At 37.6% G+C, this 24,254-nt stretch overlaps 1 protein-coding gene across 4 annotated transcripts; it reads left to right on the top strand.

The window, feature by feature from the left end:
• Positions 1-784: 784 nt before the first annotated feature.
• LOC137404321 (transcriptional repressor CTCFL-like) lies at positions 785-24,018 on the top strand. 4 transcript variants are annotated; one of them, XM_068090511.1, is made up of 8 exons: positions 785-802; positions 15,043-15,245; positions 16,447-16,528; positions 17,335-17,469; positions 19,571-19,761; positions 21,147-21,369; positions 22,245-22,428; positions 23,770-24,018. In XM_068090511.1, exons 2-8 carry the CDS (start codon positions 15,075-15,077, stop codon positions 23,771-23,773), a joined length of 990 nt encoding a protein of 329 aa, XP_067946612.1. In that variant the 5' UTR covers positions 785-802; positions 15,043-15,074; the 3' UTR covers positions 23,774-24,018. The 4 variants fall into 4 exon arrangements, with proteins under 4 accessions (XP_067946612.1, XP_067946610.1, XP_067946614.1 ...); XM_068090509.1 differs by lacking the exon at positions 785-802 and adding an exon at positions 14,510-14,555; XM_068090510.1 differs by lacking the exon at positions 785-802 and adding an exon at positions 14,625-14,763.
• Positions 24,019-24,254: the final 236 nt, after the last annotated feature.

Genomic DNA, 24,254 nt, shown 5'->3' with positions numbered 1-24,254 from the left:
TCGATACGTGGTCTGCTTTTCGTCGGCTGACAATGCAAAGGACATTGAAAAAATCTCAAATCAAATGCATGTATACAGATGACCCTCATGTGGCTGATGCAGAAATTATAGAAGCAGTCAAAGGTATACATAAAGAAAAAAAATTAAACAATTGTACAATTGATAGTAAGGAAAAAATTTAGTGTCAATGTTTCACTGTGGCTAACTTGGTGTTTGCTTTTTGGGGACATTCAAATGCAAATACAGTATTCTATATTAAACACGGCTATCGTTAACCCATGGTTATATCATTCCTTTTGTCGAGTCCTAAAATCATTCCGTATTTATTGTTTTAGAGCCATGTCATATGGTGAAGAACCATATCTAATTACTGGTAATAGCTTTGCATTTGAAAAGTCTTACATTTTTTTAATGACTAAAAATATGATGATTTACGTGTTGTGAGAATTGTAGACTGTTGATTAAACTAAATAGTTCCTGTCATACAGATAGACAATTTAGGTCATGCACGCGGACTTACAAATAACTGGCTGCGTTAAAGTAAATAATAGTTATAAGAGGCTTTGGGACAATTATGCTTATTGTACTAGTACCTTGCTTTGTAATTAATTTTTGTCATTCATTTATAAAAAAAGTTGTACTAGAGTCTTTGTTTGAGCGCTTATGTTAATATTACTGTAGATTTGTACTTTGGTATGCACTGCAGGTTGTAGTACTTGTAGTTGGAGAACACCTTGGGAGCCGTTGGTTATCGGCGGCTATATAAAGTATCGCGAACTAAATACAGACTTCCTGTGACACGGTAATAACTTCTGCACTCTATAACTTGCATCTATTCGTATTAATCATGAAACACTTAGTCTTTTTCCAGAATTTATTTGTGTAAAACCTTGTACGGTAGGAATCTAATACATGTATTTATTATTCAACTTTGGAGTAGTCCGGACAAAATGAATAAAATTTCCATTTTGTGTGAACTGGTAGAATGCAAGTGAGACAAACGATTTGGAGTTGTCTCATAACGTGTAAAATTGTTGCAGCCTTGTTTATTAGTCTTAGACACTGTTTCAAAATGATGATAACTCACTGCTGATTAATTAGCTTGAACCTAAGGCTAAGAGATAGCAGTTGAATTTACAGTAGCAACTTTATTTCCCTGGTTGTAAAATATTCACAGACAGGTTAGTACTGAAGGCCAGGTAACCATTATTATATAGTTATGTAGCCACTCGTAGACCGTGCTTGGATCTTGTCACTAAATTTCATAGAATATTATGAGTAGTTAGAGTGTTTATTGAATGTACTGCTTAAATTATAAATAGTAACTTTAGCACTTCCAATCTTCCAAAAAACTGGTATGCAAAATGACATGCAGGTCCCCTATCTATTCTAAAAATCTTGCTTATCATACTTGATGGTAGGTGAGCAATGAATTGGCAGCATGCTGACCGAAAGTGGAGAACAATCAAGTGAAGCTGATGCTGTGAATCTCAACATAGGAAGTTGATTCGTTTTGATTTTGTTTCATTTATTAAAACCTTCACATGTTGGAGCAACTATTTTTATGAGTAATATATAATAATATATCATAAATAATCGGAAAACGTTTACGTTACAGCGTAAAATACATTTAAATAGCTTTATCCATTCCAAGATCTTCTGTAACTCACCCCTTTGGCCTTTCAAAAAGGAAAAAACTAAACTTTTCAATTTAATAACTACAGTAACTGGTATTATTTAATAACTACAGCAACTGGTATTATTTAATAACTACAGTAACTGGTATTATTTAATAACTACAGTAACTGGTATTCTTTAATAACTACAGTAACTGGTATTATTTAATAACTACAGTAACTGGTATTATTTAATAACTACAGTAACTGGTATTATTTAATAACTACAGTAACTGGTATTATTTAATAACTACAGTAACTGGTATTATTTAATAACTACAGTAACTGGTATTATTTAATAACTACAGTAACTGGTATTATTTAATAACTACAGTAACTGGTATTATTTAATAACTACAGTAACTGGTATTATTGGTTTGTATCGACAACTTTTCCCTTTTTTTCTTATCACACTTTCACTATTAATTTGTATCAATTTTTTTCACTCTTTGCTCTACAGCAAGGTCTATACTGGAACAAAAAAATATTGTAAGTCTAAAATAAAGTAAAAAAAAGTGTCTGTGGAATGCAGGGTATACAGAGTGTAGTGTCTATGAAATGTAGTGTCTGCGGAATGTAGCGTTTATAGAATGTAGTGTCTATGGGATGTAGCATCTATAGATTGTAGTGTCTATGGAATGTAGCATTTATGGAATGTTGCGACTATGGAATGTAGCATCTGTGGAATATAGCCTCTAAGGAATGTAGATGCTATGGAGTGTAACCTCTAAGGAATGTAGCCTCTTTGGAATGGAGCGTCTATGGAATACAGTACTTTTGACTGTTGAAGCACCTCTCCATATTATTTCCTCAGAAAATAACAGCCTGTTGAAATAACGTTCTGAGATTGTCTGACATACAATGGTGCCAGGAATTACTGCAAAATGTTGAAGCCGGCGAGTATTTTAGCCAAGGAAATGAATTTGATAGTTAAGTAATTATCTCCCTCATATCCCGATAGTTCCTCACACCTATGGCTACCCTATCATCAGAAGTTCGATTTGTACAGCCTTAGGAAGCATCATGTTGTTTTATGTAATAACACAGAAATTACTGCCCTAAACTATGTAAAATTTATGTTGCTTTTTAAAATAGTGCACCCCTGGTTACGGCGTCACTGGTTTACGATTTTTTGCTTTACTATGTGGAACACGATACTTTTGCGTCGCCTCGTTATGACATTTTTTTTGGCATGAGACATCGAAGAAAATGTTTTTTGAAATTCAAATTTTGTGGCTAGTAATTTAGTATGCTGAATACATTAAAATAACGAAGATACTGATACATGCTATTTGCCAAATTCCTTCCAATAACGCCTGAAAGATATATGATGCTCACCATCTCAGTTCGTGCTCTATACATGCATGATATTGCGTGAGTAGAATGAAAACTGATGAAAAGTAAGCGAAAAGAAAATTGTTTGCTTTTAGTGTTTAATATATTATTTACTATAAACTTTAATTCATTATATGTATATAATTGTATAACTACGTACATATATATCTTAAATTTGTTAGCCATTGGTCCTAAGATTAATAACTACGGTAAAGAAAGAACTAAGAATCAGCCATAACCACTAAATACCTTAAATGCAAGGTACAATAGCTAACTATAGTTACTAAAGTTATTATACTATTTTGTTACTGAATTTTAATATGTACAGTACATAGTGTGGTGGATTTGCCACCCCGTAAATAACGCTTTTTTTATTATTATAGGGAGTTGTGCCCTATTTTATTTTTATCTTTTTCCGAGTAGCTACGCCCTCGTGGGCTGGCCTTATGTTCCACTAATTTGCATATCTTATAGTATATAAAGGAAGGCATCAGCCTTATTATTTCGTTCTGAAATACATGTTGTTCCATGAACCATCTCTCTCTTCAGTTTTTCTGATAAGGAGAATTACTTGATTTATCGCAAGTATCTCGGCATTTTGCCTCTAAGCGCTGCTCGGTATATCAGGACAAGTCGACCTGTCGACCTCTACTGGCTGTCGACCCTGTCGACCTTGCTGTAGACTGTCGACCTTGCTGTAGACTGTCGACCTGTCGACCAGGGGTCGACCCCTGTCTAGAGACGAGCAATTGTGTTGCCTATAGCGTAAGACGTCTCGTACGCCGCTGTGTGTTGGTGACGCAATCTAACGTAAGGTTGCCCGAGTTGGTGACTTGTTACCTGTAGCATAAGACATTCCATATGTCGCTGTGTGTTGGTAACTCGGCCCAACGCAGTGCTACCCGAGGTTAGTGATTTGTTGTTACCTGTAGTGTAAGACGTTTTGTACGCCGCTACGTGTTGGTGGCTCAATCCAACACACTATATAACATTTTGATCATTTGTACCAAGGGTTGTTTGCATTAGACAATTTCTATGGGTTTCTATACTACTTTATACGACACTAATGTCGTGTGATGGGGGTCCACTGTATTTAGAAATCTTGTAAAATTCGAATTCACTATCATGGAAGTCAAATAGCACACCAATAATCTGGTTGAAAGACGTATGTTCCTTCATGTGTAATGGATAAAAACAGATTCATTACAATAGAAGTTTCATACCCTTTATATTACAACCCTATATATTGCTATTACTTAAAGGTTGACTTGCAACAAAATTCACATTACAGTTATTTGGTATCAAAAGATTCACTATGTCTTACTCCGCTCAGCACTAAGTAACTACCATCAATAGTTAGTGCTGCCGACAAATGAGAAGATGAATAATAGACAGTTATGTTAGAATTTAGAATTATGTAGAAAAATCATGGTTTTTTTGGTGCTACTATCTAAACTTTTGGTTTTGTTAAAATTTCATCTGACATTTGACAACAAACGCATAATGACCAAAGCAGGAGTCAAATTGGATCAAATATCTATGCCCCATGTATTACATCTTCAACTATGGCCACATTATTGGAAACTTGATTCTTTGACTATTCGCTATAAAATAGAATATTAGCTGAATATAACTGGAAGCAAACAAACATACTGATGAACAACTGCAAATATTTATCTAGATACTTCTGAAAGATTGTAATGCAATTTTGCAATGCCCGAGTTATACGGAAAAAACCACCAAAAGAGCCGCATATAAACTCAATGATAAATCTTTATTATATGTATGTGTTAGGACTCTTCGTCATCAGAATCCTTACTTGAGTAGGTCTTTTTTAAAAGCCGGTAATAACCAAGTATCTTGCTTAGCTTATCTCTGAAGCTGTTAGCATATTTTACAAGGTCAGTTGATACAACATAAAGTATCAGGTCATTAACCCCTGACCGATGGCCCCCATAGACCATATATCAAAGTTTAACATAAATCTATTTTCTGTTGGATCACATGAGCCACTTACTAATTTGTCATGGTATAGTTGGTAGTTGAAATAAATAATTAAAAAGAAACTTTAAAACAAGCATATTTACAAAATAATCACAAAATTATTTTAAAATGAAAAAATTATTTCATTATTTAATTTATTTCTAACTTGAAATTACATTTGAATATTTGTACAAGACTACGTAAGAAACCAAGTATTGGTCTATTGTCATGGTCTGCAGCTATTGTTTGTAGTCTGCATTATTACTCAATATTCTGGCATTTGTGGTGGTTTCACCAGTTAGCATTTGGGTTATTGCAAATTTATTTAGTACTCGGTCTCTACGAAGCCTGACCAAAAATGCTACAAGTTTGTCTTCCATCAATATTGTTGTTTTGTGTGAGGCAAACTGATGACAATTGTTTCATGAATACTACACATTGTATGAGAAAGTGTGGGTTCACGTCGACTTCTACGTTCTTAGCACCCACTTTATGTTTCCTCAAATAGCCCACAACTAGCTGGGCAGATTTTGCATATCTGAAAATGCCTCAAGGAATTTTACAAAGTCATTGAGGACTGCATAGGCCGGGTGATGACATTTATATCCACATCATTCTAATATTGAACTTGGAAGCGTTTATTTTAAACCTTCCTGCAGAGTGCCTGTGATAGATGATAGAAGCAATCCTTGTATTGCGGTGTCTAAAGAACATTTCAGTAGCATTTTCAATGTCTATCAATATGGACACGGTAGATACTTCTGGGATCGGTTTCGTCCTCAGTCGAAAAAATCTTTATTTATTGTTTGCAGTTTTTTGAGTAGGAGAGCATACACCCAGGACAGGGTGCCAGCTGAGTAAGTAAAAGCTCTTGTCCAGTCTTTATAAATAATTTAATGTTTGCAGGTTGCAAAAGCAATGTTTGCAGTTTAATAAACAGGTTCAGTAAAAGCTAAAAGAACTTATCATTAAATTTGTCCTTGTCATGTTTTTAAAAATGATAAAGGATAACACGGCATGGTTCTATAGTGTGGTGATCATTGTACTCATTTGAGTAAAAAGTAACAAAGAGCTGAGATCTGAGCCACTCTGAGTTTTTTGTTAATACCAATTTCAGCTCCTTCATTTTTTCTACCATTTCTGTTTTTGCTGCCTCCCTTCAGCAGTGACATCATCTAGTGGCCAGTTTAGTCTCTTCACATTTATCCAGCTTTTATCTTGTAAGTCTGTATAATTATTTTTTATCAACTACATATTGGGCAGAAGTTTTATATGGAAAGGGTTCAGGCATAGTGGAAATGTAGCAATTTGAATGCCTATGCTTAACACAAAACCTTATGCTTAATGCTTAACCTTATTTCCAGGTCTAAAACTAAAAGCCAAATATGTATGCTCTTTTTGCTCTATATTTTGCAGCAAAACCTACTGACCTTGTCCTATAAAAGACCAAGGTTGATACAGACTCTGTCAGCTCAAAGCCTCTTCTAGTGCTTTTGGCTAAATGTAAAATGCACACCGCACTGTGCCAGTTTTACTGGACCATTACCTGAGACATTCATGCATGTGTTTATATTTTTTGTTGTATACTAAATACTTATCATAGACATTATAATAGTAACATAAATAAAAATTTATCACCTGAAGGTATTCAAAATTGGGAAACAAAATATGGACATGAAAGTAAAAGCATTTTCATGATCAAACCTTTTTATTACAAGACGAATATGTTAGTGGTCTTATGTATATGGATTACATATTTATAAGAATTCAATGCATAACGATAGCTTCTGAACGTATTGATGAGAATTTCTTGAGTAGCAGTTTTAAACAGAAACAAAGTGGTCGTATTTCCTCCAAAAAGTTTGCTGTTGGTATAAAAAAATTGCATGAACTAGCTCATCATAGCTGGGTCAAAACTACTATATGTAATGTAAATGAATCCTTCAATTCTGTCTGTATGTCTAAATTTATATTTCAATTCACTAACCTATAAAAGTGTGTCTCTTTGCGGTTTGCCCACATGGTCAAAATTTTACTCAATATTAGAGTTCTTTGTAGATGATTTCCAAATTTTGGGAACAAATACCAATCGTCGTTCAAGGTTGATTTTAATTTTTTTACAAAGTAAAAGTAATGATGATTTTTAATGGTTGTTCATTGTTCTACACAAAATTTGTAAGACCTGATATACAAGTAGGCAATTGTCTTGGTATAGCTAGGTTGTTCTGTGGTTTATATGAAATTCTGTCACCGCACTCTGTTTATTTTGGTAGTCTGGCTGTGACTCTTAAAGGGCTTCAAAAGATTTTACCATCATAATTTAAGGTATTACAGCTGTATATTGCCGCCACACCTTTATTGAGTACTTTGTAATTTTCCCCTCTCTCATCCATTCAAAGAAAATGAAAGAGAGGACAACTACAGCTTTTTATAGATGACGGCCCATCATACAGCTGTCAAGCTTCGATGTAGAACTGCGAGGCCTATTGGTTTTGCTTAACCTATTGTCTCATGTGAGTATTTGCTTTACCAAAGCTATCATCATCTCTTATCAGTGCTTTTTGGCATGCATATAAACGTCAGCCAACTTGTTTTGTTCCTTATCGGGTCTCTTCACTTCCTTTGTACTCTTTATCTCTTTATTAGCGCAACTGCTATTGCTTGTGTGTGATTGGATACACTATGTGTCTATTTGCTTGTAAAGCATAATATTTAAAATGGGTGTTGTTGATCTGTATGCTAACATTCCTCATGTAATAATGAACTTTGTTGATGAAGATTTTACAAAACAAACTATGGCTACATTGTATGTTTTGCGAAGTTCTAAAACTCGTTTTTCAACACCCGTTAATTTCCTACACGATTATTTATATTCATACATAACAGTGAAACATTCTTTTAAGCATTATTGAAGTTACACACCAACCGATGAATACTACAATAATGTAAGTCTATGAGTTATACCACAATCTTTCTGCAATAATACAATTTTGTGTCTACCAATGGCTAGCCAGTGTTCATGGTGTATTGCATTTTGTTATGGTTGACCCCTGTAGTGAATGGCTCACCTTGTTAGTATTATCAGTATTTGTTCTCTCTAGTTAGCTCTCCCTGCTTGCTCCGTGTCCGCTCGTGTATCAAAGAATGAATCCCTTCGTCCTCGCGCCGGGATATTACGTCACGTCCTTGACCTAGAACGTCTTGTGTCCTTGACCCAGGACCACCACATCCTCTTTTTTTTCTCTCTTTTTTTTTTCTCTTTTTTTTTTTTTTACAGTAACAGTAACAAGTAACAGTGCTTGAAGGAATCTTGAAGAAGTGCTGTGTTCTGAATTTAAAACTAAAACTTTTGGAGAGATATGGTGATTAGGGAAAGGTGATTCTCTGCCTCAGATCCGAATGTTTTTCCTTTTCCTCATCCCTTCTTCTCCCCAATCCAGAATGTTAGCCAGATATGATGGGAATTAGTAATATACACAATCAGGGTGCAGGTGTCTCCTAGACACAGCTCTTCTACTAGGAGCTCTTCTTTGCTCGGCCTCGATGGGTCTAAAGTGTTCCTCCTCCGGGTTCTCAAACTCCTGGTCACTCGAAGAGTCTGTTTCACTTGAAGTATCTGTTCCATCTTCGCTTTCCCGTTCTTCCTTTGTACCTAGGGGCATCCCCCGTTCAGAGTCTTCTGTCTCACTACAACTGTCTATCAACTGGTCTGGATTCAGCTTTTTAAGATGGCTCCGATTTCGTCTAACTGTATGTCCCTGTACTCTGACGTCAAATGAGTACGGCTCCTCTCTCTTTTTCAAGATAATCCCTCTCTTGCCTTCGTCCCCCTTCTTGCACTTCACCCACACTATGTCTCCCTCTTGGAGGTTGTCTGGCTGTTTAGCCCTTCTCCTTCTATCGGCATTTCTCTTCTGGCGCCGTTTCAAGGAGACATCTTTCTCCTCAAAATGCTCACTGTCTACTGCATCGTTTGGGGAACTTGTGGGAATGTTAGTGCGAATCTTCCTCGCCATCAGAAGTTCTGCGGGACTAACTCCACTTTCAAGTGGTGTCGCTCGGTAGATCATGAGGGCCAAATTCTTGTCCGATTCCTTCTTCCACATCCCTTTCACCGTCTGCACGCACCTCTCTGCTAAACCATTGCTCTCTGGATAATGTGGACTGCTAGTCTGGTGTTTGATTCGATATTCTCGTACGTACTCCGCGAAGAAATCCCCCGAAAAACATGGCCCATTGTCTGTCCGCAACCGCATCGGAACCCCAAATCTCCCGAAAATAGACTTCAGCTTCTTCACTACCGCCTCTGCGGTTTTGTTCGCCAGTTCTGCTACTTCAATCCACCGAGAGTAATAGTCAACAGTGATGACATAGTCACGGCCTTTAAACTCAAATAGGTCTGACCCAACGCATTCCCATGGTTTCCTGGGCAATTCTGACGTCTGCAGAGGATAATGCTTCCGTCTTCTCTCCTTGATGCACACATTGCATTTGTTTACATAATCCTCGATATCTTGACGCATGTTAGGCCACCACATATTGGTAACAGCCCTCCGTTTACATTTCTCTATCCCTTGATGACCCCTGTGTATCCTCTCCAGCATGTCTTTCACCAACCCCTGTGGGATGACTACTTTATCTTCTCTCATCACGATACTCTCTTTGGTAGTGCGCTTTTCTCTCTGTGTATAGAACTTCCTCAGGTCACCCGCGTACGACTTGCCTCTCCCTGGCCACCCCAATTCGACTTCTCTTATCACTCTTTGATACGTCTCATCTTCGTCCCCTTGACGCCTTATCTCTTGTAGAACTCCATCATCATATTCCTCATTGGCTGCTATGACCTGTCTGATATGCCCTTCCACCCTGGATTCCTTGGCTCTCTCTTTGTTAGTCACTTCCTCTGCAGGTCTGGATAATGCATCCGCAAGAAACATTTGTGTCCCCGGTGTGTGGAAAATAGTGAAGCTGTATCTCATTAGCCTCAACTTGAACCTCTGACATCTCAAGGGCATGTTAGACAAGTCACTCTCACTCAATAGCTTCACCAGTGGTTTGTGATCTGTCTCCACCTCGAAGTGAGTGCCTACCAGGAAGAAGTCGAACTTTCCGCACGCCCAAGTTATCGCAAGAGCTTCCTTCTCCAGCTGGGCATACTTGGTTTCAGCAATAGTTAGTTTGCGTGACACAAACGCCACCGGTTGCCAGCCCCCCGTCTCAGTTTCTTGAAGTAGTGCAGCACCCAGCGCGTAGCAGCTCGAGTCAGCAGTTAGTCGGTGTTTGGCTCTTACATCGTACTTGGCTAGCACTGGTGCATTCGAGATCTCTCGTTTTAACGCCTCGAAGCTTCTCTGATGGCTCTCTTCCCATGACCATGGTGAATTTTTCTTGCCTAGCTCTCTCAGTGGCTTTTCTAGTTTGGCCAACCTGTGTCTGAATTTGTGGAGGAAATTCACCATACCCAAAGAGCTCTTCAGCTCTTTCTGATTTGTCGGTGCTCTCATCTCTCTGATTGCACGGACCTTGTTTGGGTCTGGAGAAATCCCCTCTCCGCTGATTTTGTGGCCCAGGAAGATAAGCTCTTTTACCCTAAATTGACATTTTTTCTTGTTTAGAGTCATACCCGATGACTTTATCCTCTGCAGTACCCTGAGGAGTCTTTCATCGTGTTCTTTGACGTCTCTCCCGTGTACCAGAATGTCGTCCATCATACAGATGGTACCTTCGAGCCCCTTCAGGATTCGCGACATCTGCCTCTGGAAGAATTCCGGCGCTACCGATATCCCAAAAGGCATTTTTCTGAACTGAAACCGTCCGAAAGGTGTAATGAATGTAGTATATTGGCGAGACTCTTCTGCCAATTCTATCTGCCAGAACCCGCTGTTTGCGTCCATTTTAGAGAAAATCTTGCTTCCCTCCAGATTGGCTAACAACTCTTCCACCCTCGGCAAAGGATAATTCTCTCGTAGAACGCTCTTATTGAGAACTGTCAAGTCTACGCATATCCTCGCATCACCAGAGGCTTTTGGCGCAACTACCATGCCAGCACACCACTCTCGATGCTCTTCAACTCTCTCTATAACACCTAACTCAACCATACGCATTAGCTCTTTCTCGGCTGCATCTCGTAATCCGATTGGCAACCTCCTCGGGACTTGCAGAGCAAAAGGTTGCACATTTTCCCTCAACTTGATGGTATATTTCTCTGGCAACTGCCCCAAGGCACCATATAACTCCTGATATTCTTCTTCAGCTTGAACTTGACGTACCACTTTCGGCACTATGTGGATAATGCCTAGGCTCTCTATTTCTGGCATACCCAACAGGTTCTGAGGCGCTTCTGGAATAATAAAGAGATTTGCTTGTACGGCCTTACCATCCCTGTCGAGCTGGGACGTTATCATTCCCTCCTGGTTGAGCAGTCTTCCACCGGCATCCAATAGCCTCTTCGTGGTTTTCATGGGGCACGGTCTTTTGAGACGCTCCCAAGTTTCTTGATTAATGACCGTCAGGTCTGCCCCAGTATCAATCCTAAATGGAACTGCCGTCCCATCCACCCTGATTTCTATGTTGTACTTAGCGCAAATGTTACGAGTTGTATTCAACCCATATAGTCATAATGACTCATCACTTGAAGAATCTACCATCAACCCTTGAAGTGTTGTCCTCGCCTGCTCTAAAACTTCTCTCTGTTCCTCGGCGCGGACTGTGGCTGTCTGTCTTTCATAACCCTGGCTTCTTCCCCGACCTCTTCCTCTCGTGTGCCCTCTCCAGCCTCTCTCTCCTCCTCTCCTCTGGATGTGTTCTCTACAATCATACTGATTGTGACCCTGTTTCCCGCACGAACGACACACAATAGGATTGGTGCAATCCTTACTCAAGTGTCCCCTCTGTCTACAGTTGAAACACTCTACTAGTGGACACGTGGAAAGCTCGTGCCGATTGCTGTGGCATTGTGTGCAACGTCGTGCCGGGGGTTGGAAATAGGCCGCCACCTCTAGATCGTCTTTGTCCGTCTTCTTGAGTTCTTCTAATGTTCGGCCTGCTGATTCGAACTTGGCACAGGTGGTTGTCAGCTTGGCCATGTCAATCTCTGGTTGTTGTAACAACTCCGTCTTGAGTTTCTCCTCTGATAAGCCATTAATAATAACATGGATGGCCATGTCCTCCCGGAGTTCCCCCAACTGACATGAGTGTGAATGCTTGATGACTCTCTGGGTGAATTCTGAGAGCTCCTCTCCTCTTTCTTGTTTCATGTTTAAGAACCTATGTCTGAGGATCGTCTTATTCTCTCTCCCTGCAAAATGTTGCTCGAATTTCTCTACTATGCTTGTAAAGTTTGCAAAACACAAAATCTACAAAAATAATCCAGTTCTTAGGATGTATACGTACAGCACTTATTATCGCTTGCCATAAAAAATGACTGTAGAACAACTTGATTGACCTGTTTACAAAGACAATAAAACAGCTGCCTTTTCTCACGAGTCGCCAAACATTTAATGAGTTTTCCAGGCCTTTACACTTGCCATGGTGGTCGGTCAATAAACATTTTTTACTCATTTCACCTATAAACTGTCATCAGACATTATTTCGAAAGAACTACACAAAAGACTGTCTGACACCTGGCTCGATCAAGTCAGTTGCGTGTGTGCCATTGACAAACAAACATTATTCTAACGATATTACGGACAAGAAACTTATATGTATATTCTGGAGTATGGCAGAGGTATGTTTGGTGTTCACTTGTATTTTATCTAATATTTCTGGTTATAACATTTAATATTATGTGATTTACGTAACATTTTCTGATTCAGACAGCAATTTTGCTTTAAAGATTGTGAATCAATTTGTTTTTTAAAAACCTTTCAGGTTTCACGGTCGGTTGGAAATAAAGTCACAGTCAACAAAGATCTAACCACCGTTGTACTTTGGGAAGTACTCTAAATACAAATATACACGCACGCATGATAAATAACTTCTAAAGTTCAAAGAACTTTATAATGCTATCGAACTGAATATCATCCACCGCTATGTTGAATGTTTCAAATATTGTCATTCCCTCTTCACCAAGACAATTCAGGAACACCGCCCCTTTTATCTTGCTTGTTGCTTTCTTCTTAGCCTCTTCCCCTGTCTCTGTGACTTTATCCCCAAAATCGACTGGAATTGATGCGATTTCAAATCGTTTAAGGAACCTTTTCCAACTTTCCGTCTCATTATTTATCTCAATTTTTAGAGGTGGGATTCTAACCTTACTTGCCATTTTCTGTTGACTATCCTTGTTACCGTCTCGATGGATCTGACTTGAAGAATGGCTCAATCGGCTGAACGCTAGATCTAAATGCTGGACTACTTGATGTACAACAATTGAAGTTACAAATATCACGCAAAGGCCTGACTCTCACCAAGTTTTATTAGTATTTATTCAATTAGATATCAGTTAGATGTACACAACGTATTGATGGACTTTCCTCATGTGTTGTTTTACATTTATTTTGTCACGATAAAACAAATAACCCAATTTACATTCATTCACACTCAGCAAAATTGAAGAATCTATCCAGGCTATCTTATCAACTCTCTTGATGATGATATCCAGATTCCTTGAATTCCCAGAATAAATAAATGTGTTTCACCCGTGGTACCATGTAGTGAATGGCTCACCTTGTTAGTATTATCAGTATTTGTTCTCTCTAGTTAGCTCTCCCTGCTTGCTCCGTGTCCGCTCGTGTATCAAAGAATGAATCCCTTCGTCCTCGCGCCGGGATATTACGTCACGTCCTTGACCTAGAACGTCTTTTGTCCTTGACCCAGGACCACCACAACATAATACCGCCGTCGTTACCTGTTTACACATGTGCATTTCTACTTATCGGTAGATAAATTTGTTGTCCAACTGTCTGTAGTTTCCAAGAAAACTGGAGCACCTTGCTCCAGTTAAGCAATATTCATTATTTTCGCATAACGATTGTTGTTTTATTTTTCTGTCGCTTTCAGCAGAACAGTCTTTGCCTTTACTACAGACTTAGTTTAATATTTTTGAATAGTTGCTAATAATTATTTGAAGAGCTATCCTTTTTGAATATATTGGAAATCATTGTGCATTCGTCCCTGTTATGTCAATATTCTATTTTAGGTTTATCATTGTAGTAGTCTGACAACTCCTTCACTCACCTTTGTTTGCAACATGGCTTCGTTCCAGATGTTTGTTGTTTCAGTACTATGATAATTGATAATGGCTAGCTAGCTATTCTTACTTGAGCTCACCTTTACTAACTGCAGGAGACTGCGTTGGGCAGAGCTTTGAAATTAAGAGTTGTGGTATCAATGATTTTCGTTTTTCTTCGCTTTATGAAATTTCAATAAAGCTAAGTACTGTACACTATTCGATGTTATTCTTTGTATCCTTGACATAGTGTGGTGGCCCTCAACATTTGCGTCCAATAGGAACGCTAAAATCGCCGATACCAACATTATAACCGAACAATTGCAACGTCACGACATTAATCTGCGGCCTTACCATCCCGCTTTGCTAATTCAAACTGGAACTCGGTTAGAAAGGTGGGATTATCCAACTATTCCCACCATTTAATGCTCTACCATTTAATATATAAAGTGTGTCTACTGGTGGCCAATTTGTTAATTACCAATAACGGACTGCATAGACATTTGTCTACATACATGTAGCATGATGTCTTTTTAAGCCAATACGTTTCAGTCATCTCCTCGCTTCCTAGTTGCAAGATAGTTTTTTAACACATGTCACATGGTAGGCTTGTTAAGATTTTAATAACTAATTTAATGTAACATTGCAGTGTTCTTTTTGCAATTTTGGTTAAATGATGAAAGTGGCTAATTAATTAAAGTGTTATTGATAGCAGCGTAGATGTTGATTTTGCTAATTCAAATGATATTCGATACAGCGTTCTTACCAGCATTCCTACGATTCGTTTAGCAAACTTCACTACTCACCGTACAACTACTAAATGAGTTCAAGCGTTGTTTATAAATGTTTGATTCAATTCTGTATCAATGTTATTTCTTTCAGTATCTGTAACAGCCTTTTACCAATAAGAGAGAATGGAGGAAGCTACTGAAACGCTCAATATGGATCTAGAGGACGAATTTTTGACCGACGAAGAGATTCAGCAAATAGTAGATGCCTTGAATACAAAGAAAGTAGATGACTTAGTCGGCAGTGTTATGTCTATTGAAAAGGTTTTGGTAGCTATTAAAGGAATAATCGGCAAGGTAAGCATTGAGAGTTAAGGTGGCTGTTAAGATAAATATTGTATCGATTACTAGAGTTTTACCGATACAGCCAATCGTGCTTTTTTCTGAATTTTGTACTAATACCGTGCCGATCACTTAACCCACTATGTCCTCCCATTCATATAGCATTCAAAGAAATTTGAGGTTATTCGATTATGCAGATTATACAATGAAGGACATTTATGATAATGTGAAGGTTTTTGTCAATTCTTCTAGGAATGAATGCTAAAATGTTACAACCACATCAAAGTTTGGCTTTCATTCCTGATAGTTTGATATTGGATTGAGGTTCTATACAAAAATAGCATTCTTACTTTAAAGAATGCTTTTTGGCATTTGTTTCTAGTTAGTCTGTCTCTGGTGAGCTATATAATTCTTACTAAGCAGGTTACTTTTATCACTGCTGTATGTTGTTGACACTGTTCATGTATAGAGTAGTCTAGAAGAATGGTTTTGCACCCAACTCATCCGCGATACAATTTTTGTATCTGTAATTAGGTTAGAATGTTTATCACGGTGGCGTGTTGTTAGTAATAATGTTTTCACAAGCGTATGTGCGTTTCGCTGCCACTACTTGCATATGTTCGTTCTGCATACTTACGTGTCAACAGAGAAGACTAGTATAATGATTCAATACTTATATGTAACTTGTACTGATGTCATAATCAATGCTTAAGCTCTTATCGTTTTTATGGCAAAATTCAACATGAAATTGTACTATCAATGTTTCATGATGACTGTGTACATAGTCAGCATTTTGTAAACAAAGCATAAGGAAAGATAATTGGCTAGTAGTTGTACAAACAAAGAAGTTGTTGTAGGATAATTTATGAGAAAATGCAAAGAAATTGCTTCCAAATGTGAATATCAGAAGGATTGTCTGATTTATGTTTCATATATAAGCTGCTTTGGACGAATTAATTTTGAATTTTCTTTAATTTGGTTGTTTTTTATTTCTAATTAAACTATTAGTTTCCAAAAGTGAGGAACACTCAGTTTTTAATTGTTGATTTGTTGAATTAATTTTAACTCAGTTGGAATTCAGAGCCAAATGATTGAGCTGTATGTTTATTCCTGTAAATTTCTTTGCTGTTTTTGTGAGTTGTCACATTTTCCATGGTGCAAAATACTGTAAAACTGGTATCCCTAATTAGTATTGTTGATGACTCTCTTATTGCAGACCTCTAGCACGGAGCAAAAGGACATGATTGCTGCCATTTCAGTAGAGCAGACTCCTCCAATGACTCAGGTCAAGGACCAAGGTCAGTTTTTTATATACCTTAGTTTTGGTTGCACTAGTATTCCTGCCTGGTTTTTCAATGCTGTCGCACAGGGTTGGAAAAATCAAGATTTTGTAAAAAAAATTGAGTTTTTTGATTTAAATCAGATTTTTTTTTAAAACATCAATTACCAGCTTTTTTTCATAACCGCTAACATTATTTTATTTTGTTGAAGTGTGCCACATAAAAACATTAGCAACATAACAAAAAACTTTGCATTACTTTCATTTATTAAAAGTTGTTTTATTATAATTTTGACCAAGTTGTGCAGCTCATCTTCACAGTAGACCCGCATAAGTCCCGCTTTTTGCCATGGAAAAAATCAAAAAAATCATCAAACATGACTTTTTAGGAGGATTTAAATCAATGATTTTAATCGGCCAACCCTGCTGTTGCAATCTGGGATAAGATGGGGAGATGATGCTGTGAATACCTTAGTCAACATTTAACAGGAATATGTTTTTTGCTTTTGTTTGGTAATGCAGCGACATCCTATTTTTCAAGTAACTTTTTGCTCTTTTTAGCAAGTTGTGATCTAATTTTTCAAAGAAGGTTTTCTGCCCATGCAGAACAGACCAGCTCGAACATCTAACCAGTTTAGTTCATAGGAATTTTTCTGATCTTGAATCATCATTAATTTAAATTTTTGTGATGAAGGTTGACCATTCCAAAGCAAACTTTTTCTATTGGTCTATTAAAAACCTTATGCGGGCGGTTAATAGTTTTCTGTAATTGACTGTGAAGGCAGGGGAAGAAAATGGCTAATATGTTTGTATATTGGACCGTAGTGGTTGTGGTGAATGTGGGTGAAAAGGAAGTGGAACTGACAGACATGATAACAAAGGATGGCAAACTGAGGCGTAAGAAAGCTAAGAAGCAGATGTCCTCTGAAGAGATCAAAGAAAAATTGAGAAAGCTAAGAGGTTGTTACACCTTGAATGAAATATAGTGCTTTAGTTGTGCTTTAGAGTTGTGTCCTTAACCTTTAGGTCATTAAGCTTTTCGTCTATAGAGGATGGATGTGCATCAGAAGCATATTCAAATCAAAGGATATTTTAGTTAACACCTGAAATTAAATTTTTTGAACTCCTTTTATCCAAAGGTAACACGACCTCTGAGCCTTCCTTCGTTCTTGAGTCTGTCAGCATTGACATGTCTTGATTTTGAGAAACTCTGAGTCTTTGTGACATACTCGGAGGTTTTCAACGTTTTATTTCTACTCCGTTGAGAAATGTTTTTCAGATTCTTTACATGCTTCTGATGTGCACCAGGTGACCAAATTTTTACACGCTGTGTGCGTGTCGCTTTCCTTGTAGATAGTAAAGCAAAGATGTACAAGTTCAACTATGCGCTATATGATGGGCATCTGACATGGACATGCTTGCTATAACCTTTAAGCCTGGTTCCCATATCGAATGCGAGACCCCGGCAGTAATCTCATGCACCAAAACACCGCAAGTGTTTTGCTGCGGCGCAGCTGTTTTGGCGCGGCGCTAACTCGGTGGCTTCTGTTCACATAAAGCTGCATCGCTAATAATCGCATAAATTGTTCGCTCGCCATACCATTTCGAAAATGCTGACTTTCACTTGTGCAGGGCATTTCGGAAAGGTTTTTCCTGCAGCTCTTCGCGAAAGTTAAACAGCGCAGAACTCTTACGTTGACCGCCGGCAACTACCGGCAGTACTCGGCGCGCAGGTTCACATTTCACCACTGATAGCCTGCAGGGCTGTCCCTGGTGTTTGCGGGGACCAGGATATGGGAACCGGTTTTATAGGTAGTGTAGTGGCTGCAGTGTGCATCAATAAATACAGAATTTGCCAGAAAGTGTATATTTGAACACTACACTGCTTACAAAGATTAGAGCAAGCATGTTTTAAGGATTCATAGAGTGATCCCAATCATTGTACCTTTTACATTTGGTTTATAGCAACACCGTTTTGTATTAAAGTAGGTCATCTAATTTATTTTGTGTTTTTAAAGGAAAGTTTTGGCTATTCTTGTGATATAATTAATTTAAATAAATTATTACAGACGGTCCCCTACTTACGAACATTCGAGTTACGAACAACGGTACATATGAACAGGTCCGCGCGTATGTCCGCCGCTAATACCAACGGTATTACCGACGTATTAGCGGCAGAAAGAGCCACTACTCGGAAGCACCACCCAGCATCCACCTTCCTCTGCCCAGTTCGTTGCAGTGCATAAGTGCGTGAACGTATCTCCAGTGCGCGAAGAACTTTTTTATTTTCACTGTACGTATTGTAAAGGAATTCGCCGGCCTTTGGCACGATCTATACTAATAAATAAAGAGAAGAGAGTGCGTGTAGTTTCATTCAGCTTTTTATTAGCGAAGGAAATTTCACTAGCCAAGGAGCGTATGGCTATCTGCTCTGCTCAACTAAGTGAGCGCGTTCCTTTATATACAATAATATCAACCGTTCCGGCAAACGGTAAGAACACGGCTAACAAGGTGAATAAACAGGACCGCTAGCGCGTTGGTATGACAACAATATAAGTGACGATAAGTGATAGTGTTATCACGGGATATCAGATGTAACAATAGCATAACGAGTGAATCAACGATATAATAAAAGGACAACACATACAATAAATAAGAAATGCAGTGCCATGGCCCGGCGTCCACCACAGTATTCTCCATTTTATTAAATTTTTTTCAGTACAAACCAATACAGGTTACTCATACAAGCCTTAAACATACTTATATAAACCTTCAATATACTTATATATGACTTAAACATAAATTATAATACAAAATATAGCACTGAAGCAACTTACGAATGAATTCACATTACGCACGATCGTTCGGAACGTAACTCGTTCGTAAGTTGGGGAGTGTCTGTAATTGCTTTATATATAATATAAAGCAATTAATAATAAATTAAATAAATATAATAAATAAGTTAAGTATATATAAATTAAATAATTTTATATATAAATTTATTTTGCAATTATATAATCAAAATATATATCACTAAATATTGTAATTTAATGACATACAGAGTCGAGAGATGACATTCCGATGAAGACCTGCGAGCAGTGTGGGTACCGGACAAGGGAGCCATACAAGATGAGGAGGCACGAACGAACTCACACCGGGGAGAAACCGTTCAAGTGTCCTCTCTGTCCGTTCAGAGGCGCTGAAAAATCTGTAGTTGTTAAGCATCTCAAGTCGAATGTGCACTCTAAGAAGGTGAGGGTTGCTGCTTCTTATCGTGTTGGTTGTGCTGTAATTGTCTCTTTTTCGCTTTGCTCGTGTTAGTAGCAATGCCTTATTCATCCGTTTTGGAATTCGTTAAAATTTTGTTTCAACTGTTATCAGCGCTTAAATGGCTCCTGATACTTCTGCATTCTTGTTAATATTATGTTCATAATCCTACATTTTTGTAATTATGTTTGAGCAGTCATCCTTGAAACAAGTTTGCTGCATTTTTCATCACCAGATAGGTCTGCATAAATACGTAAATAGATTACACAATTTCCTTCATAACGGTTATTCTGCATTACTTTTGCGTGGTGACTCTCTCTTTATTTTTTGTGAAGAAAACTTATTATTGGATCAGGAAAACTGAAAAGTTTGTTCATGTCAGCTTGTCGTTGAGTTGGGGTAACATTAATTGCTGATAAAGTGTTTGTGACTAGCTGATTCATTGTGCAAGGTAAACCATCTATTCAAGAGTTGTCCTTCCATTTGTTTTGAGATTTTTATCATGAGCAACGTTAGCTCCTATTCCATGTTCTGAAGGTGTTGTTTAGTTTGAAAGTGTGTCTTAGTTGTGTTCAAAAACTTTAGTTGTAAAATGTAAAAAGAGTTGGTGTCTGAAAAGTATAAATAAAAATGTTTGATTTGAACCCAAGAAAACATTTTGATAACGTTAAACACGGGCAGTACTTATTGTTAAACCTTGGAATATCATCGGAAAAAGACTCACATCCCCTTCATACTCATCACACCAATTGTAAAACTCACCCAGTTTCATCTCCACGATCGAGCTTATATCAGTTGAACCATGTTTCAGGAGGTCTACAGGCTTAAAGTTGAACTGACACAATTTTTGTAGCTTTACTCAGAAAGTATCAGTATTTTTCTATCATTTGCGTTTGTTTTTAATGTTTGAGGTGATCGGACTATTAAGACGTTTCAAGATAAAAATCAACAAAACTTGATCGCGGTTACAACACTTAGATCAAGGGAAAGTGTGATTATGATGTCTATAGCTGCAAAGAGACCAACAGGATAGAGATTTGTAATGATTCAGCATGAATGTAATAGCTGTTATTAGCTATAGTAACGATAGCAACTAGTGGCATCATTTTGGCACATATTATTCTTCTGAGCATTTTAACCGTGATCAAGTTTTGTCGATTTTATTCTTGAAATATCCTGGCCGTCTTATGGAAATGATATACAAATACCAACACTTTCTGATAACTTTTAATGTTGAAATATCAGGGCTGTCAGGACTTCCAACATCAAAAATAAACACAAATAATAGAAAAATACTGATACTTTATGATATAATCTACTGCAGTTTTGTGTAAGGTCAACTTTAAGCCGATTGCACAACCTTTTTGTAGTCGAGTGGGACAGTGATGAAAGCAGGCACTATGGGAGGTATGGGGCTACGCATAGATTGTGACCAGTGCACCTTCACCGCTACCAGCTCACAGCAAATGATCAAGCACAAGCAGAACCGACACGAGGGCCTCGCCAAGAAGGTCGGCAAACTACGGTGTCCATTCTGTGACTATAGGAATAGCTATCAGAAGGTTATGGACCTGCATATCAAGGCACATGAAGGTGTGTTTCCCTCTTCTATACTACCACAAGTGTGTCATAGGGTGTTTTAGGATTCTCCGCTTGGGACAAAACATGAATAAAGTATCTTTTGTGGAATAGATGGATACGCTATTTATTTAGTTCTCAGCTTATCTATAAACATAGAGTTATCTTCTACATACCTCTTACTTAGCACTATTACATGGATTTTGTAATTACTCAATTGCTTGGAATGTATTGAATAAAATATTTTTAGCATACAATGTATGTGTGTGTTATAATTCAAGCATTTATTATTGTACCTTGAAACGTTAAAACGTTGATGATTATGTCAGGCATGGTTTGTGCTGCAGCACCACACATGTTCTTATCCTTTGTTATCCGCAGACCTCACCGAACTTAGTTATGGTGTACAATTGCACACCCCTCTGCATAGGCATTTCAAAAACACCACTCATTTTTGCCAAGAACAAAATAACTTTTTTATTGGGTTTTTCGGTTTCTATAAGTATTGTTTCATACTTTTGTCCAATAATCTGTTCCCCATCAATCACTAAGTACATCGCCCTCTCTCTCTTTGCTCTCTCTCCACTTCCACTTTTCTCGCCACCATTCTGTCCATTATCTCTTGAGCTTCTTTTTCTCCTTTTCTACCTGTCCTCTTCCTTTTTTCCCTCTCTTCCTCCATTCCCTCCTTTCTTCTTCCCGAGTCTTCCTTCACTTTATCAAGAATTGCTTCTGTCCATAACCGCTTCCTGTTCCTAACAGATAACTTGTCTTCTCATGCCACTTGTCTACTCATGTCGTAGCTCACCTCCTGAGGTGTCATTTCTGTCCTCTCGCCGGTTTGCCTCTTGTTCAAACTTGTCATGTTTGAACTGTTTTTCCTTGTGTAGAGGAAGGCACTTCCAAACCTATTATTGCAACCACAACAGAGACGGAGGCCGATGCAGATGGCATTGTGACTGTGTACTTGAATGACTTAGTAGCCCCGCCTCCTCCAACCGAGCCCCAAGCAACAGTAGTGGACTCTACTGCAAATGTTGATGGAGTGGATGAGTTGCTGACATCCATCAACAGGTAAGTGCATGTGCTTGATCCAAGACTGCATCTCGTGTTTTTCGGTTTTTTTCATTTTTTTTGGTCAATGCTTGGTGCAGGTTTGTACATTAGAAGCTAATTTGCTACAATATTTTCTTCATATTTTGAACCTATTGCGTATTGAAGCCAAAATTATAATAAAAATACTCTTCTAATTTGTTAAATTTATTCCGCGATGAGCTCTTAATAGAAACTGCAGGTAGTAACACATAGCATCAAAACTATATAAAAACTAAAGGAGGCAGTAATAAACTAAAATGTGTTTTTATTGTTAGTTTACTTTGGGGAATTCCGAATGGAAATGAAGATGCAGGTGTAGAGATTCAGAAAATAAAAATGTATGCGTCATAACTTACTCTAAAATGAATTATTTAAAATTTAAACTGAATTAATTATTTTGTATTACTTGTATATTAGTTTCGGTTTATTTTTATTTTATAAGCTTTCGTATTTAGAAAACTACAAAAAACTTCAAATATCGTACGATGGAAATTTACTGGTTGTAGAAGCAAATATTTGATTGAATTTTACATTTTATGTTGGAAAATGTGTACGTTGAGGTGATTGTCAGCAGAGGCTTGACTGTATATGTTTTTAATTTAAAGTTTAGTTTTGGAGAATATCTGACCATTTCAAAATATTATGTGAGTGTACAGTGAGTTAATACAGTAAAACAAAGAAAATAATTTGTCGGGTAGCTGATTACAAGTTTCATCATTTGCATTTCAGTTGTTTAGTTCTCAATATTTATTTTAGCAGTTCCCTTGTCGGCATAAAGCAGACATATTTTACATTGGTTCAGTGATCTCTTAATCTGCACAGAAGCTGTGGTAGCTAAAAAGTTGGTCACCTTTTGTGATAATCACCTAGAATCGTTTTCACTGTCAGTGTCACTGCCAATTTACACAAACAGTGTTCTCTGAGGTGCTTATGCCAACAATGTTTGTCATCCATATTTGTCTGTCATATTCTGCCAGCACAAAAGTTCAGTTGTGGAAAAAGTAGTCATGGAAAATTTACTAAATATGTCATGGAAAATTTACTAAATATGTCATGGAAAATTTACTAAATATGTCATGGAAAATTTACTAAATATGTCATGGAAAATTTACTAAATATGTCATGGAAAATTTACTAAATATGTCATTTACAATTAAAGAGATTGCCGGAGGGTCAGTAGCAAGCACAAAGTTGTTGTATTTAAGTTTGTTTTCGCTCTGCATATTAGCAATAATCGATTATTGTATTTGTTGTATTGTATTATTATATTGTAAATATATTGTCATTGTTTTGTATATAGAATTTGTGATTATTTTGCAGTTAGAGTGGGAGCGTCTGTGGAACAAGCCAAGGATGGATACATTTGTACATAGTCTGAGCTATTCAGTCTTGATTATTGCCTTCAAACATTTATGTATATTATTTACTAGGTCTATAATATTATGATTGTTTTTACTGTCATTCAGACAGTGCTTCGCAATGAACTTTTAAATGAGCAGTGTTCATAGATTTTTTTGTATAGTTGAGTGTGTATTATTGAACAATGTAGGTAAAATATAAAGCCTATCGTACAAAACATATTGCTTATGCCTTCCACACATTTTCTGACAGACTGGCCCGCTTTATATGTGAGTTATCTCCTCACGATAGCTGTTATTCTTTGTTGATACGACAACATTATCTGCGGTACCAACGCTGTGCTAGTAAGTAATAATAGAAGAGATATGATAAGGCTAGATTAGCCTGGGCAAGGCTCTCGTGGGGGATTGGGAGAGAGATGGCTCTCTCCCAATCCCCCGCGAGAG

Source organism: Watersipora subatra, chromosome 9 (assembly GCF_963576615.1).
Source record: "Watersipora subatra chromosome 9, tzWatSuba1.1, whole genome shotgun sequence".
In the NCBI taxonomy this organism is placed as follows: domain Eukaryota; kingdom Metazoa; phylum Bryozoa; class Gymnolaemata; order Cheilostomatida; family Watersiporidae; genus Watersipora; species Watersipora subatra.
This window is presented reverse-complemented; position numbering and strand designations above follow the sequence as displayed.